We start from the raw sequence: 18,884 nt of genomic DNA, 5'->3' as shown, positions 1-18,884 counted from the left end.
ACCCCAATTTTTACCAAAAGTAGTCTCTGCTTTTCATCTAAATCAGGAGATCTGCCTGTGTTCCAACCCCCAGAGGGCAGGGTTCGCAAAAATGCGCTATACTGCGTATTTTACTCCAAATTGGCACCCGAGGACTCAGTTTCTAAAACTGAAGGAGTCCCCGGGGACGCGATGTGCTGCAGCCGAGAACAGCCCATGAGCCAATCGCTGGAGCGGCTGCCGGGACCCAATCATTGTGCCGGCAGCCAATCACAGGTGGCTTGTTTTACACGTCGCTACGCTCTGCGCAGGTTTCACTGAGTGTGCGGCTGTGCGGTCCGCCACGCTGTTTACGTAAGTACAGCCTGTCTGCTGCAGTGCTGAGAGCAGGGGTGGAACGGGACTGGATGGGATGCACCTGTAACAGCCGCTCTCAGCAGGAGAGGTGAGCGGGCTGTCTGCGTGGCAGGGGACTGGATGTGGCTGGAAGAGCTGACATGCTGCTCAATTCAGAGCAGTACATCAGCTATTTCAGCCGCATATCATCCCCCGCCGCGCACACAGCCCGCTCACCTACTCTGCTGAGCGCCTTGTAAGCATTTCCAGCCCCCTGGACAGCGAGCATGAACTGCCCCCCCCACTGGGAAAAGTGCATGAAATGCCCCCTTTGCAACCAGCATGAAATGCCCCCTATGCAACCAGCATACAAACACCCCCACCCCCCGGTGGCAACCAGCATGTAACTCCTACAACCAGCATGTAGGTAAGCAGCACTTATCTGGTTTAATATGTACTGGGCACTACGGTGTGTGCTATAATGTGTACTGGGTATAGCGGTGTGTTCTATAATGTGTACTGGGTATAGCGGTGTGTTCTATAATGTGTACTGGGTATAGCGGTGTGTGCTATAATGTGTACTGGGTATAGCGGTGTGTGCTATAATGTGTACTGGGTATAGCGGTGTGTTCTATAATGTGTACTGGGTATAGCGTGTGTGCTATATTGTGTACTGGGTATAACGGTGTGTGCTATAATGTGTACTGGGCATTACGGTGTGTGCTATAATGTGTACTGGGTACAGCGGTGTGTGCTATAATGTGTACTCGACATAACGTTGTGCCATAATGTGTACTGGACATAACAGTGTGTGCTATAATGTGTACTGGGCATTACGGTGTGTGTGCTATAATGTGTACTGGGCATTACGGTGTGTGCTGTAATGTGTACTGGGCATAACGGTGTTTGCTGTAATGTGTACTGGGCATTACGGTGTGTGCTGTAATGTGAATTGGTACTACTATGCGACCACACTACTTCCCCCAAAAAAACCTGCCCTAAATTTTCAGCGCGTGCCTTCGGCGCGCACTGTCCCTGTTTTTGGATTTATATTCTTTCTAGTATATATGTACCTTTTATGCAAGTGGGCCAATTGATACTTCCCCCCCCCCCCCCCGGCCCACATGTGCCATGCTGGGGGGGAAGGGGAGAGGAGGCTTTATTCCGTTGGGACCCAGAAAAGGTTAGGTAGGACCCCAATTTTTAGAAGTGAAGGGTCCCCGGGACCCACTTTTTTGGGTGGTTTTCGCGAACACTGAGAGGGTTCAAGAAAAAGGGACAAATTGAGGAATTTGGATGTTGTGCGCTCCTTGTGCATTTATGTGGACAGGGTGAAGGGTGTCAGGAAGACTGACACTTTACTAGTCTTGTATGATGTGCACAAGATTGGTTGGCCTGCTTCTAAGCAGACCATTGCTAGGTGGTTGCGTTCTGTCATTGCCTTTGCATATACTAAGGTTGGCAGGCCTGTGCCGGCCAGGATAAATGCGCATACCACCAGGTCGGTCGCCACCTCTTGGGCGGTTCGACATGGGGCCACAGCTGTGCAGGTTTGCAGGGCCGCCACTTGGTCATCTGTTCACACTTTTGCCAAATTCTAAAGGTTCCATGAGTTCGCGTCGGAGGACTCATCATTCGGGCGAGCAGTGATGAGAGCTGCAGACCTGAGCGTACCCACCCAAAGGACCGGCTCTGGAACGTCCCAATGTTGAGCTGTGTCACCAGGACCATTGAAAGAGAAAAAGGGATTTTTGTAAGAACTTAACCGTTCGAATCCCTTTTTCTGATATGGTCCTGGTGACACAGCGATCCCTTCTATTACGCTCAGTAAGTATGCCAGTGTTCATGATTTTTCATATCATATATGGTTGAAAAGTTATTTTTTGAAATTGTGCATATAATATGTGCAGGCGTTTGTACTGAGTTAATGTATTCCAGTGGCTTTGAAAGATTGAACTGAGGAGTCTGGGATGCGGAAGGGAAGAGCCTACCCTCCAAAAGCTTTAGGATAGGTGCCTGGCTCCTACAGACCCTCCTCCATCCCAATGTTGAGCTGTGTCACCAGGACCATATCAGAGAAAGGGATTCGAACGGTAAGTTCTTACAAAAATCCCTTTATCACCAATATTATTTGTCAAGTGTGCCCCAAAAAACCTCACGTATGTTCTCTTGTAGTCATCCTCGTAACCCCCATTTTTTTCATATTATAGTATGTGCCATAATGCACATTATACATTACACTTCCACACCATAATGCCCATTACACATTGTGCCACACACCATAATACCTATTACATGTCATACCACATGCTATAATGCCCATTAAATGTTATGCCAAACACCACTATGCCCATTACACATTATGCCACACACACTGTTATACCCATTACATATTATACCACACTCCGTAATGCCTATTATATGTTATTCCACATACAGTAAGTTCCGCTTACTTAATGCTTGTTGCTATGGGTTTTAGGCTTGATGCTAGGGGTTGCATGCTCTTTTCCAGGAGTTACATTCTCTGCCAGGTGTTAACCTGCTCTGCCAGGGATACATGCTCATTGCCATGGGGATAACCTACTCTGCCTGGGGTAATTGCTCACTTCCCAGAGGTTAACTTGGTCTGCCAAGGGTAAATGCTCCCTTACCTAGGGGTTAACCTGGTCTGCCAGGGGTAAATGCTTGTTGCCATGGGGTTAACCTTGCAGCATCCTCCACCCTGCGATTTATTATGGGTGAAATGTAATAGGTGAGGGAATCAGAAAGTGAGAGATTTGGTAAGAAATCTCCAGGTTTTTTTTAGAGGCAAACATTTACACTGCAAAACCAGTTTGATTTTGCAGTGTAAATGTTTGCTGCTTAAAAAAACTGGAGATTTCTTACCAAATCTCACTTTCTTATTCTCTCACCCTATATGCACTTGCGGTTGGAACAGCTTCTCAGAGTGGTCAACTCTCCCGTCTGACTGTACGGGAGCCAGCCGCAATGCGGCTATTTCAAAACTTGCGCCAGATCGTGAGTAATTCGGAGCTCAGTCTGACAGCCAATCAGGAGCCAAGCTACCACTGCCGCAATGCTGGCTTGAGTAGTTTTGAAATAGCAGCCGCCGCAGCGAACCTGCTCTTGTACAGCCAGGGGGGAGAGTTGACGACCACTCTGCCCGGCTGTTCCTTCCCGCAAGCGCACCCAGCTATGACCAGATTCTGCTTCCTCCAAAAAAAAATCTCTTTGCCAGGAAGCAGAATCTAGTGCCCAGGGTTTGACCAGCCCTGCTCTACAGCAAGTAGAGTCATCAGTAAGATAACTTTATTGGATTTGTCCAGTTATTGTTAATTATCCCTTTATGTCCAAAAGAGTATAAACTGATTGTTTTTAAAAAGGGTTTGTACTTAGATTGGAGGGGAACCACCGATGTTGTGATACAGGAAAGGTTAGATGTGAGTATAAACAGGGTGCCCAACAAAGCAATTTAGTTTTCTCCATTCAAGCGAGCACCATTGGGTGACATTTTTCTTCTATGGTCCCCATGGCAGCCATAACACTGAGATATCCTCCCTCTCTAGTTTAGATAGGATGTTTTTTTAGGGAACACCCACCTGGTGGTATATAACCTCACTCCTTCCCTACTTAATTGTCTTTTCTGCTGTATCCTAACTAGTTTGGCTAGGTGGAGAGTGTTATTTTTCTTTCTTGCTAGGCTGAAAGTGGTGGCTCCCCGGGGGGGGGGGGGAGGGGGGGAGGGAGAAGAGTATCCATGGGTGTGACTTGTGTAGCTTCCTTCTTTTATATACTAGGACTTGGTACCTTTTTATTCATGGCGAATGCCTATCTATTTGGGCAGGTGTACTAGAACTCTCGAGCATCCGGTAGCTCGCCACAGCGAATCGGGTGGCTCGCCCGCCGCTCCATTATCTGCCACCTTCCTGAGAGGAGGAGAGCGCATTGTGTGTCTTTCCTGCCCCTCACCGTGCATCCCTGTGACTGGGCCACCCGTCCACCAATCAGAGCTCACGGGCCATCAGCCAATTAGGAGCCGGCCCACGAGCTTTGATTGGCGGGCGGCCCAGTCACGAGGAATGGAAGGAGAGATGCGCAGTGTGCTGTGCTCTCTTTCCCTGAGAAGAGAAGCAGCGGCGGCAGCAGCGACACTGCAAGGGGACACCGGACTGTCCTCTCCCCGGCAGCAGCGTCAATGGTAAGTGTGCTGCTGCTGGGAAACACTGTGGGGGCATATTTGTTGATGGCACTGTGAGGGCATACTTGTTGGTGGCACTGTGAGGGCATACTTGTTGCTGGCACTTTGGGGCATACTTGTTGCTGGCACTGTGGGGCATACTTGTTGCTGGCACTGTGGGGGGCATACTTGTTGCTGGCACTGTGGGGGGCATACTTGTTGCTGGCACTTTGGGGGCATACCCAGCACCATGGGGTCATACCTGGCACAGTGGTGGTATTCCTGTTTCAGGCACTGTGGGGGCATACCTAGCACCGTGGGAGCATATGTGTATCTGGCACTATTGGGAGCATATGTATACCTGGCATATGTGTATCACGCCCCCATTTTCATTGGACGCACCCCATGTGGCTACACCAAATTTTTGGCTCGCACACGTAGTTCTGTATGTGTCTTAGTGTGTCGGGCATTACCGTGTGTGGCATAATGTGTAACGGGCATTATTTAGTTTATAGGCAGATTTTTTATTTTTTTTTATTTTAGTAGCTCTTCGGGTGGTTTATTTTCCCGCGATTAGCTCACACCCCAAAAAAGGTTGGAGACCACTTTGCTAGAATGTCCTTTGCTTGAATAATGTTCTGCTAAACTGCAAATCTTGGTTGCCATACATTTCCACCCAAGACTTGCTAGTTTTGTTTGCTGATGCACGTGTGTAAATTGTGCTGTAACCCAGTTGTCATGGATGCCCGCCTTTCCATTATGTCCCATAGCTTTGGAAAAAAATATGTTTGAGCAATGGTTCCTTCATTGCTTTCAATTAAAAGTTTTAGCTATGAAATTCTAAGTATTTAAGCAATTGCAAAATCCTTTCCATAACCTAAAACTACAGAAGGTGAAACGGATTGCAACATATATGGAAAAAAAACAACAAGATGTTCATAGTGTTCACGCTAGCATTTAGAGCGGGCAGGGCGCCGGGGGGTGGACCGGGCCTGCCGACCTCACAGCTGGGGGTGTTCCCAGGCCGCCGAAGTCACAAGAGGGGCATGCCTGGGCCGCCGCCGTCATCAAAGGGGGTGCGCCCGGCCGCCGCAGTCTCCAAAGGGGGCGGGCCCCTCCGAAGTCGCTGGGCTTCCCCGTGAGGCTGTTTTAGCGGGGTGCTGCTAGAGGGGCAGGGCACATTTTGCCCTTTAAAATTCGGGCAGGGCGCAGCACCCCGCTAAAAGAGCCTTGCGGGAACACTATGTTCATTGTCACTAATGGTTATTGCCGCTATAAAAAGTGAATAGAGCAAAACACAGTAAAATGTTCCAGTTATGAAATCTACTGTTAGCATTTGCAGAACAAACTCCTGATAAATCTGCTGTTCGAAGTCCTTATTGTGTAGAGTGACTTCCTAAATAGTCTACCGCCAAATGGGTTCGTTTGTGTGCCTGTCTGTATTTTATTTATGTATTTTAAGCATAATATTTATCATCTAGCTAAATTACAACTGCATGTGTTATGCTTTCTACGGGGTGTATTTAATTAAATACAGTGATTTGCTGCAAATATTAGCTTCCCCTGGGGATTTTTAATCAGCCCTTAGTCCCAATATTTAGCAAGGATAATATGTGATAAACAGCCCTTGCAATTGCGATAACATGTGGGATTAGTAAGTTTTTCTAGATCCCCTGTGTTATTGCGCAAAAACCCAGTACCTTTTTTCTCCAGAAAAAGCGTTGGGCTATAATTGGACAGCTTAATTACTTAATCTATCCAAAATCAGATTTTTATATATATATTTTTTTAAACGGGAGAAAAAATGTAAAGCCATCCTTAAACTACAGTATGTGAATCATTCTGAATGTTGCTTAATTTCATGTTTTCTTTCTTTTTTTTTATAAGGAAAGACCAGAAGTGCTGCTGCTTCAGATGTCCCACGCTCTGCAGAAAAGAATGTTCCATCCTCAATGGAAATATGTGATTCTTCCTGCAAGCTGAATGATCAAGGAAAATCTACAGATTATACGGTTTCGGAAATTAGTGTTAATTTATGTCCAAAAAATACATGCCGGACCTATGCTCAAGGCTTGCCAAACCCAATCGTGAGGTTGGAAAACTGCAAAAATCTTCATAAACGACATTGCACAGATACAACATTAGCAATCAAAAGCAGGTCTGCTGTGAAGGAGCTCAGCATGCAAAATCAAGTCACCTTTCAGAACACTGTAACCTCTAACAATGCTAGCCTTTCTGTTTCGGATAAAGCAGAAAGCAATGTTGTTTTTGAAACGACATCAAATGGGAAGAAACAAAGTCGAAATAAAATGCCGATAAGAATAAAACGGAAATTTAAAAAGGAAACACAGAAAATAAATGTAAGCACCAAAAGACTTGATAAATGTAGCTCAGGTTCCGATAATACTACCCTACAAGTGCAAAAAGAAGGAACTGAATCTAGGGTTGAACACCTAGACAATGACAAATTTTCAAGTTTACATAAGGATGTTTTGATTGAAGAGACAAATAATAATAGTATAATACATGGAAATTTGAAGGAAATGGATGAATTTTCTGGCCAGAAATCTTCTGAAGGTCCACATGCTTGCACTTCTTGGGGCAGGTGGCGAACTCAGGCCGTTCTTGTTTCAGAAGAGGAAATTAGTGATAGAGACTCCACTGATAAGAATTTGTCAATGTCTCCCATGATTGCTAGTCATACCAATTCACTAAAATTGGTAGAAAAGACAAATGTTTCTTGCCAACGCATCATACCATTTAGTGGGAAGACCATATGGAAGTGTTCTTGTGCTAGAACCTGTATTTGGGATTTTCCAAGAAAAGGAGCAGCTGAAAGTACAGAAATCTTTGGTGTTGAAGCAGAGCGCTCACTTGAGATTTACTCAAATTACATTCCTCATTTGCTTGAAAGTATTAGTGAGGAAAACATACAGGAGAGAAAATATGATATTACCCATGAGGAAAACATACAGGAAAGAACAGACGAGATTGACAGTGGGGAAAACATTCAGGAAAGAACAGATGAAAGTACCCATGAGGAAAACATACAGGAAAGAACAGATGAGATTGACAGTGGTGAAAACATACAGGAAAGAACAGATGAGATTGACAGTGGTGAAAACATACAGGAAAGAACAGATGAGATTGACAGTGGTGAAAACATACAGGAAAGAACAGATGAGATTAATCATGAGGAAAACATACAGGAAACAGATGATATTGACAGTGGGGAAAACATACGGGAAAGAACAGATAAGATTAACCATGAGGAAAACACACAGGAAACAGATGATATTGACAGTGGGGAAAACACACAGGAAACAGATGATATTGACAGTGGGGAAAACATACGGGAAAGAACAGATGAGCTTAACCTTGAGGAAAACATACAGGAAACCGATGATATTGACATTGGGGAAAACATACGGAGAAGAACAGATGAGATTGACTGTGAAGTCTTAGATAAAAAGAGGAAATTGGACAACAGTCCAAATTTTTCTAACACAAGTATCTCCTTATTCCAAGTTTATGACAGAAGCATAACTTCTGTACCCTTACCATCTGATGCTAAAAGCATGGAGATAAATCTAGCTACTAGTATCGATTTTGGACCTGATGAAAAACAAAATATTAGTCCACCAACCTCATCCAGCAACGCACACAAAGATGATCAAAACAATCCAGTTTCCAAATCCCCTGCAAAATCTGCTACTATAAAATTAAGGGTTTCTCCGGTTACACCTTTGCCAATATCAAATGAACGACCTTTACAAAATAACAGTACTCCCGCTGTTTCTAATTCTTATTTTGAGGATGTTTTGGTTCTGGATGTCATTCCGGATGATCCAGATCTTTTTGACTTTCCCAGTGAGGAAGAGAGATGTTTTTCAGAGGATCGCATCTCTACTTCAAAAAGTTATACCTCTACTTCAGAGCTTAAGATCATGCCATTTATAGCAAAGGAAAAGCAATCACCAGATAATAAAAGGTATTGCAGATTTCTATTTGTAGGTGGGTATACTGGGTTATGTTTCACCCTCATAATTTTGAAACATGTTTCAGGTGTTGTAATCATAACAGACATACTGTATAGTGAACAATTCAACTGTGGCACCCACCCCCAGCCGGGCATTTGTCGGAGATATTCAGTTGTTGCACTGGTTAGCATTTAACATGCCTGACCGCAAGTCTAAAGTGTTCATGAGTTTTTGGGTGCCCAAAATTCAGACTTTGCACACTATTTTTCTCACACCTCCAGAAGTTGCAAGATAAGTAAAGTGTGTGCACCTTGACACTATGCAACATGGAAGCACAAGGGTACTGTGCTAATTAATTGGATATAACACTTGTATACTGTGTCTGTGTGAGATCGAGTCTCTGAATTTGTATACAACATAGCAGCTGCAGCTTTTTACCAATACAAGTTATTTTTATTCCCTGTATAAAAACTTATTCACACAGAATATACATGTGTCCTATATATAAAATTTAATCAGCACAGTCTCGTGCGTCCTATTAGCATCGCAACTCGCTCCCAATATCCGCAAAAAGACAACTGATGTTAAGGCCCCCTTACACTTGTTTAACTTACTATTTATACAAGAAAAAGTGAAAACGTCCCAAGGCGCAAAGCCAGAATCCTGCAGCCGCACACTGGAAGTAGGGGTTCACCCAAAAACCTCTTGACGACGGAGTTGTAGAAAGAAAGAACCAATGTAGAGTAGGCGCTGGTTTCTTGTTTGCATCAATTGTAGCTACAATTGATGCAAACAAGAAACCAGCGCCTACTCTACATTTGTTCAACTTACTGTTCAACAAATTGGACCTGATTGACTCGAGATTTATGTGCAGGAGGATCAACCAATCTCTTGGTTATACCCAATGGCACAGGATTGCGCATTGTGTCCTGCACGTCCAGATTTTGTCAGATAAATTGACTCAATACACCTGAATTGGGTCAAATCTCACAAGTGTAAGGGGCCCTTTAGAGTTGCACAGGGCCCTGCTGCTTACTTACACCTTGCATCTTACACTGCATGGTGTATTGAGAAGAGATGCATGAGGTCACATGTGTAGTTTATACTTCTGATTGCAGTCTCAACTGCTACCATCTTGAGCCCTACATTGGTGTGAGCAACCATCAAAATTATTTGTATAGTGTGTTTATCTGCAATCTGTGTTTAGCTTGTTGAAAGGGTTAAGGTGCCCATACACAGGTCCGATTTGGCCTGTTTTCACCCGATTCTGACTGTTCGGGTCGTTGGATCAGGTGAAAAGTGTCCAAATCAGACCTGTGTTGACATCCCGATGAGAGTCCTGTGTGGATCGGAGTCTGAGAGAGTGCTGTATGTACGAGCTCCAACTTGCCCCCCCCTCCCTGCAGCATGTGATATGTTTTATGCAGAAGGATCACATGTGGTGTATCCCATGCAATTCTACAGCCTGGGAAGGTCCTAGGCGGCTCAAGGGTGATCGGATGCCAATACACTGCTCCGAGACGTCTGAGCAGTGTATGGTCACCTTAAATAAATGTCTTTTGGACTGGATTAAAAGGCATTTTTTCTGAGCAATATATTTTGTGTAATTTTTCTGGGCTCAATTGTATTGTGTTTGTGCATTTCTTTTTGCAGTCAAGCTCATGAACAAAGCATTGAACAGTCTCTTGAAAGTTTCATAGAAGAATCAAATGAATTTACTGGTAAGATGAGTTATGTATTTCTTACTTCTTACCCCAAGTATTCAATATTTGACTAAAATAATTAATAATTTTATAGTAAACACTACTTTCAAGTGCCACTCAAATGATTCAGTCAGCTATTTTAAAATCCACAACTCCAGATACATTACCCTATACCAATTGGGAGGATGATTTTTTCTTTTTTTCTTTGGCGTATTGCAATTTTTTTAAATGAACATAAAAAAGAATACAGCTAACCCAGCACGTAGACAAGAGTGAGATCTTATAACGGGAAAAAGCAATGACTGGAGAGAGAAGAAAGGGAAGGCAGGGGAGGGTAAATCAGATTGACAGAATGCGAGACTTGCTGTTCGAAGAAATATCAATACAATCATTGTAGTGTGTGAGGTTACAAAGAAGGAGTGGGTTGCAGCATCGAATGGTTGAATAATCTGGAGGGAGGTTTTAAAGAGAGCAAATCAAGTACCAGGAGGTGTTCATAAATGGTTTCATAATATCAGATTTGGTAGTGATGGGGAAGAGATATTTCCATAGGGTTCCAAAAAAATTTAGCACTGCCTATGTCAGGATCTGTTTGAAGTATGGTTCGTCTATCAAAATAGGTGTTGCATAAGTTTTTGTTTGACTTCATTCAAGCTAGGGGAGATAGTAGAAGTCCAGTGAATCAGGATAATTTATTTATTATTTTTTGCAATGGTAACATTTTCACCAGGAGACGAATAATAGCATCTGACTTTCAGTTAAAATTTCATGCACCAAAATGGATGAAGATACAGGTCGAGTATCCCGTATCCGAATATCCGTTATCCGAATTATTCCGAAAACCATACATTCCAGAAAGTGAAGAAATTTTTTTTTTTTTATAAAAACTCACTGGGGACATATGTAGCAGCATTAATGAGGACATGATATGTAACTGGCACTATATATGTACAAGAAAATGATTGCTTGCCATTCAAATTCAGTATCTGAGATAGTACACACATTTTGTTTCACGTTTTGAAACCTTGTTTTTTGAACAAATAAAATAAATTTGTGTGTATTTTATGTGGTAATAAAATATATATGTGTGTATTTTATGTGTTTATACAGCATAAATGCAAGATACTTCAAAAAACATCATTGAAATATTAAAATATTCCGAAATACAGAATAATCCGTTATCCAAAATTCTCCTGGTCCCGAGCATTTTGGATAAGGGATACTCAACCTGTATAAGCAAAGTAGTCCGGGGTAGAGTTAATATAGAAGAAGTTATTGATGACTTTATACCAAAAGCGTTTAATCCAGTGGTTCTCTACCTCGGTCTTCAGGACCACCAACAGTTCATGGTTTCCAGGTCACCCTACAGGTTCACTCATTATTTACTGACACATTTTAAAAGATCCACAGGTGGGGCTTATTACTTCACTTGCGATTCTGTGTGGAGCCAGCTCATATCTCAGGCGCCTAAAACCTTTTTCTTCCTTATTCAGTGTGAAGACCTGGAAAATGTGAAGTGTTGGGGGGTCCTGATGACCGAGGTTAATAAGAACCACTGGTTTAATCTTTCCACATTCCCATACACAATGAGTGAAGTTGGCAGAGGATTGGTGGCATTTCTGACATGAACCCATTTCCTCCAATACCCAGGGTTTCCTCTGGGCCAGTTAAATATAGGCCCTATGTAGAAATCTGAAATGTACTTCCTGAAGCTACGCTGAATGCAAATGTTTATTGGCTGTGTTGAAGACTTTAGGCAGGTCAGTCAGTTCCAGGATATTAGGATATGTCTTTGTCCATGGGGTGATGATGCAGGCCCATGTGTATTTAGCGGCTAGTAGGATTAACTGAGAATATAAATAAGTGGCATGGTACGATTTAAGTAATCTTGTCCTCAAGAGATTATTCAATGAGTCTGGTGAGTTTTGAACATAACCATTTATATCAAAAGATAAAAAGGAACGCAAGTTAATACAAATCACGAGTTCAAAAGTCACAATTTTTTTTTTTTATTGCCAAAGGTGCAAAAAAAAAAAATTCAGACTAAATCAGCAGGTAGGCCCATAGCGTCTGATTTATTTGAGGCCTCCAGTCAGTCAGTTCTTGGATCTGCACCTAATGAAGTGTGCTGCCAGCCTTCAATCATCTTTGCACAATAATGCTAATGTCTTGTGTAAACTGGATGATGGGTTCAGGCTTGATGAACAAATATTAGTTTCTTTGTATGGAGAATCCCCTTATTCTAGCATCAGTCATGATTCGGGCATTATTGTTGTAAAGTATTTTTTGCACATGAAAGTCATGAATGAGTTCTATGAAAAGGGTCATCCGTGGTTTTTCTTATTTAAATGGTCTTCTACTCCATACTTCCTTCAATGGCATAAAATCTGTTGGTTTTCTGCCACCCCGATACTTTTCAGTTATGTCAAGTTTATATAACCAGTGTATCCCAAACTTTTTTGAATAACGGTACTGTAAAGTATCAGAATTTCTTTCAGGGCACCCCTAAGCTAAAAAGATTCTTATTGAAAAATTGTCCAGAGATACTGTTAATTTCTTAATTTCAAAAGCAGAAAATTATATAAAAGACCAGAGCTGCATCATAAGAAAACCACTGCAAATAGCCACCTCCTCAAAAACAGCTCTCAATTTCCACCGTCAATATGGAGTAATACAAAAGTAGAATTACTGCAGTTAAGTAGGAATTGCTCCAATAAGGAGGACTTAAGGACAAAATGTGGAGAACTTCTAATTTGAATATAGTCATAGAAGCATTAAAAAAAAAACGTATTTTCCCAACGAACAATTAAGTGACAAATACAATGATATTAGGTTTGTGGGGAACTTATGTCATGAGTGGCGTGAGAGAAATAAGATCAAGTGTCCTGTTGTCCTACTGGATAACATTAAGAAAGTAGGGTTTCAATGAGCTGCATGAGATCCACCCACCTCAGAGACCTATGAAATAAGTGACTTTGAAACGACCCCATCACATCCACCAAGGTTAAAAGGATCGTATGGTACTTGCAACTGTAATACTTTAGAAGTGATACTGCTTGGAACGTCAGTGCAGCTTGAATTATGTTGGGATGACTTATGCTGCTTTCAGACCGCATAACTGGCTTTGACCCTGTATTTGGAAACGTTTCCAAAAACGGGTCTGCCAGATAAAACCCCTTTCACACCGCAGCACTTAAACGGTATATTACCGTTTAAGTGCCGATTTTTTGACACTGGCAGACCCGTTTTTGGAAACTTTCCAAATACAGGGTCAAAGCCAGTGCAGCCTTCAGCCCTCCCCTCCGTGCAGCTCTCCCCCCCCCCCCCCCTCGCGTGTCGACCGAGAGCATGTCGACGCCCCCCGCGCATGTCGACGCCCCCCCCACCCCACCCCGCGTGTCGGGCCCCCCCCCCCCCCCCCCCCCGTGTCGACTTACCCCGTGCCGGTACCTCCGTTGTGGACTGCAGCTCAGTATGCTCGGAAAGCACTTATGAAAAAAGTGTCTTCCAGAAAATGGCTGCCCCATAGGAAACCCTGTTTAAAAAAACTGTCTTCCGTATGGGGGGCAGCCATTTTCTGAAAGACACTTTTTTCATAAGTGCTTTCCGAGCATACTGAGCTGCAGTGCCGGGAACCACAACGGAGATACCGGCACGGGGTAAGTCGACACGCGGGGGGGCCGTCGACACGTGCGGGGGGTGTCGACACGCGCGGGGGGGGGCTCCAGTGCTGTGAATACTTAATGAGCGCTCATTAAGTATTCACTGTGCTGAATTTAGGACCCAGCTCATTGGCTGGGTCCTAAATACCGTTTCTGAGCCGATTTTTGCGCTAAAATACCGGTTCAGAAACGGGTAGGACCCTGCATTTTAACCGGTTAGAAAAAACGGCATTTTCTAACCGGTTAAGTGGGACTGGACCTTTCAGACCGCACACATTACCGTTTTAAAACGGTAAAAAAACGGCAATTTACCGTTTTAAAAGTGCGGTCTGAAAGGGGCATTAGTTTCCTAAAAACGCTCCTCCTAGAAAGCATGCATAAATACACACACAATCAAATCACACACATGCATAGAAACAGTGATCCTCTGCTTGCACCAAGCTTGTTTTTTTTGGTCCAATGTACAACGTGGACGCATCTCAGATTCATGCACACTCAGATGTACAAATATTTCTTATCAAATTAATTGGTGAAAGGTTTTTTTAGTATCAAAATGCAATAAAGATGCACATATTAGTACACCACACTGGTTCACTGCAGGGATTTTGCATTGTATGGTGTGTTTAGGCTAGGGGTGTGTAATATATCTCTGTGTATGTGTGTACTGTATATGTACATATAAGTGTGTTGAATATATATTTTATTGTTAATTCTATATTTTCATTTTTTACATTGGAACAATTAGAAGCGAACTACTGATATTGTTTAATGTAGATTTGTGTTAATAACCCTCAAATACAATTTGAATCTTTTGTAAGAAATACGCTTGTCTTGTGTTTTTTTTTAGAGGCTGAACCCATCAGAAAATATACCCCACCTCTAGCTTTAGAAACCTTTAGCCAGGGGAAACGGAAGCCTGCGTTCACTGTGAGTATGCTGTAAATTGAAATCCACAATAAGTTATATCGAACATACAGTCACAACCTAGAGTAGTGGGACTTCAATATACATCTCTATGCGATGCAATAGGATTTAGCACACACCCACTATCCACGTCACCCCCGAAGCGTGGCGAGCGCACGCGGAATATGTCCTCCCGACCTTTTAATACCCATACTATCCACATCGGCGCAGAGTTTATTTTATAAAGTGGCAAGGCACCGAGCCCGAAGCATTGTGAGCGCAGCGAGACCCGCGGTTTAATTTACATGTATTCCGCGTCCCCTCACGGGGCTCGCTCCACTCGCCACGCTTTGGGGTTTGCTGAGCTCGGCACACTTTATAAAATCAACTGCACGCTGACGTGGATAGTGGGGGTATGAAAATCCCCCTCACCACGCTTCAGGGTGACGTGGCTAGTGGGGGTGTGCAAAATAGCATGCAATAAAATCGCATGGGTGCTTTTAAAATGAAAAATCGCATCGCACCACAAATGGCATGTGATGTGATTTTCCTACGGTGCCGTCCGTATGTAAATTCGGCGCCTTGCAAATACCCAAGTACCAATGTTTTTTAAGAAAGATCCTTTTAGTGACTGTTTATGAACTATGAAGATAGAGATTTTTTGGGGAATCCTGATTTTTCTGTTGTAGAGCTTAGTGACCCTGAAAGAAACTTTTATGTCTGTATGACCTCAATGTGATGTCAGGTAGATGAGCAATAAAATAAAAACAGATGCTTTACGCTTGGCACATGTTAGTTCCACATCACAATAACAGACATCCATGTGAGTGAAGCTGTGGGCGTACACTAGTCTCATGATAAAGGTCTGACAGTGCAGTTAATATAATGTGGCTATGCGAGAGCAGTCCACTTAGCATGTAGATACAATACAGTATATCTGGGACTGTAATAAAAACTACAAATTCCATTTATATACTACTGTTGGTAAAAACTGAATGCAACATACATGGCAAAAGTATAATTAGACAAATAAAGGGTAAGAAAAGTTTACCATAGTATTGTAGTCACACTGCTCTTCAATGTAAAACACTAATGCTGTGTACACACAGTGAGATTTGACATTAGATTTTGACTATGTAGTCGGGATCTCATGCAGATTGCACAGGTTTTTACCTTGCGCTCCCGATGCGCGCTCCCGTGACAGCACGAATCGAAACCCAGATAGACAGGGCAGCAATGACTATATAGTGCAAATCGAATGTATATTGTACGAATTGTATCTAAAAAGTACAGAGTTGGCAAAGATTGCATAGCACTCAAATCTTAAGTCGAATAGCAAGGGAATCTCACCATGTGTACGCACCGTATGAGGTTGCAGACTTTGAGAACTGTGATCAAAGTATACACAATCAAGACAGTCTTTGTAGGTGTAGCGTGTTTTCTAAAGATGAACAGCCACTAACTTGTCGAATTTTCAGCCGTTTTCGCTGATCTATGGGCTATCCGACCGTCAGAAAATTTCCCGGGGCTGAATGTAAACACAGCTTATTATAATTACTACTTTCAGAAATATTGGCACTGATCTAATACCCCCCTGTAGTGCAATGTTTTGCTCATTAAACCTTGTGTAGATTCAGAATGTTTTCCACCGTTGTTGTGTGCAGTGCTTTGATCTGACGTTCTACATATATTTTCTCCAGAGTCCTGAAATACAGACACCTTGGTTACCTTACGGATACTGCAAGTTTTTTTTTAACACATTGTCTGGATGCTGTCACAAGATATGTAAATTCATCCATGTTCCTAGGCAGTGTGACGAGAAGGTAGGTTAGTACTCAACTGACCTTTTGATTATATTTTGGGGTGGTACAGTAGGTGCCATTCAGCATTCTTTGGTTGTTAGTGATTATCTATCCATATGTGTATTTTCTCTCTCATGCAGCAGGAGACACTGGAGATTACATCGGGTTTAGAGCTGGGAATGCTGGGAGCTAGGCACACTAAATTTGTTTCAGGGCAGGCTGGCTCCTCCCCTCTAAGACCCATCCTTCCCCAGTTAGAAAATTGTGCCACGGGAGCTGGTCACAGTTTTACACTGCTCCAAGAGACAGAAGAAATTTAGAGAAGAGGAACCCTTCCCTGCTTCACTTAAAAGTGTGGGTCCGGGTATCCTGCGCCCTTGGTTTTGCCAAGCAGCCTGTCAGAGCCTCACTAAAGGCATCTGCCAGACTTTTCCAGTGTTCCTGCGGCCGCCTACGAAGGGACCGTCAGACACAGTGAGTACCGCTGCATCGCGACCGCGCGCTTTCCCTAACAGACGGCAGCGAGGGGTCAGAGCCGCGCTCCCCTAGTCTCCGGCGGTGCCCGCAGTAGAGGTGCTTGTCGGGGGCTTAATAATAGGTGCGCGGTTTGAGTCCTCAGCAGCGCGTCGGAGGGAGCGCGGGAAGCCGCCATTTTGGGTGAGGGTGCAGGCGGGAAGAAGCCTGAGACGCGGCATGGCGCGGCCACACACACTAAAGCCTGTTAATGTCTGAATGTCTGCTTCCCCTATAGGTGTGCAGCAGCATCGGGCTACACAACACAGTAGTGTGGGGGAAAATTGTTTGTCCTAGTGAGGACAAAAACAGGGCAAATAGGTAGTAACTTCTAACCTCCAGGACCCAACACCCCAGAATATCTGTACTGTGTGTGTAATTTTGTGTGTGTGTGTGCAGGAGTATCAGTTCTTGTATCAGACCGGGTTTGTGCTGAAAACATGACCAGCAAATCAAGTACAAGGCTTCACAGAAGCTATATGTGTGTACTGTGTGCAATTCCAGATTTACACAGCACTCGGCTGATGGAAAGACTAATTTATGTAAAGCCTGCACTGTTTCTCCACCGTCTTCCCCAGCAGGTGGTTCAGGAGAGGCACCCACTCCTAAATGGGTATCTCTGTTGTCAGGTACCATGGAAAGGTTATCTGCTGAATTAGCAGAAAACCGTAGTGCTGAGCCTCCTTGGGTGACTACACTTGCTAGATCTGTAGACACCCTGGCTACATCCATGCAAAATCCCCAAAGAACAGCACCTGTGAGACAAAAACGTCCTTTGCAGGTTGTGTACTCTGAGGGGGAGGGGGATTCTGAGGAGGATCATGCTCCTTTTAATGAAATGGAAGAGGGAGAATGGGAGGATGTACAGGAAATTCTCCCAGACCCAGAGCCTGAACCCACTCATATGGGAGTGGAAGCGCTTATTGTAGCAGTAAAACAGGTGTTAAAACTTCCAGACGATCCAACTCCAGAACCACAGGAGTTCGACCTGTTTGGACAAACAAAGAAATCCTCCATAGTTTTTCCCTGTCCAAATCAGGAAAAATTGTTAGCAGCATGGAAACAGCCTGACAAACGTTTCCAAATGCCAAAACGTTTTCCAGTAGTTTATCCTTTTGAAGTTTCTGCCCTAGGAAAATGGGAGACCCCGCCTCCAGTGGATGCATCGGTGTCCAGATTATCAAAAAAGACCACACTACCGGTCCCTGGCGCATGTTCCTTAAAGGACCCGTCAGACCGTAAGTTAGAGTCCACACTTAAGACCATTTATATGGCGGCTGGAGCTCAACTTAGGCCAGCTATTGTCTCGGCCTGGGAAAACAAGGCCAATGCCAAGTGGGCGGACATGATTATTGAAGGACTAGACTCAGGTATACCTCCAGAAGAATTAAGACAACTGGCGGAACACGTAAAGGAGTCAGCTAACTATTTAGGGGAAGCGGCCAGAGATATCTCTCTAATATCCGCACGCATTTCAGCCAACGCAGTATCAGCTAGAAGAGCTTTATGGCTCCGCTCATGGCAGGCTGATGCTGAATCCAAAAGGGCTGTAGAGGGTCTCCCGTTTACGGGAGAGGTCCTCTTTGGCCCAGAATTGGACAAGTGGATAGCCCAGGCAACAGGTGGCAAGTCGGCTTTCCTGCCAACAGCACCTCCACCGGCTAGACGCCAATATACAGGGCCTTCTTTCCAGTCGTTTAATTCCTTTCGCCCACAGAATTCCTTTCGAGGAAGGGGGCGAGGTTTCCACTCCACTAGAGGTACTCGTGCCAGAAGTAGACCTCAGGCCACTGTCACCCGTACAGAGCCCAAACAGGCTCAAAAACCAG

The 18,884-nt window shown here is 43.8% G+C and overlaps 1 protein-coding gene across 2 annotated transcripts in view; it reads left to right on the top strand.

Moving 5' to 3' along the window:
- The window catches only part of TOPAZ1 (testis and ovary specific TOPAZ 1), a 106,311-nt gene that overhangs the window by 15,800 nt on the left and 71,627 nt on the right, over positions 1-18,884 (top strand). For both annotated transcript variants that reach the window (XM_083188630.1, XM_083188631.1), the window contains exons 2-5: positions 6,380-8,483; positions 10,126-10,193; positions 14,685-14,764; positions 16,441-16,563. In XM_083188630.1, coding sequence (XP_083044756.1) covers positions 6,380-8,483; positions 10,126-10,193; positions 14,685-14,764; positions 16,441-16,563 — 2,375 coding nt within the window. The remainder of the gene's footprint in view (positions 1-6,379; positions 8,484-10,125; positions 10,194-14,684; positions 14,765-16,440; positions 16,564-18,884) is intronic.

Source organism: Crinia signifera, chromosome 5, assembly GCF_055691185.1.
Source record: "Crinia signifera chromosome 5, ASM5569118v1, whole genome shotgun sequence".
Taxonomy (NCBI): domain Eukaryota; kingdom Metazoa; phylum Chordata; class Amphibia; order Anura; family Myobatrachidae; genus Crinia; species Crinia signifera.
Note: the sequence above shows the minus strand (reverse complement) of the source record. Positions and strands in the feature narration are given on the sequence as shown.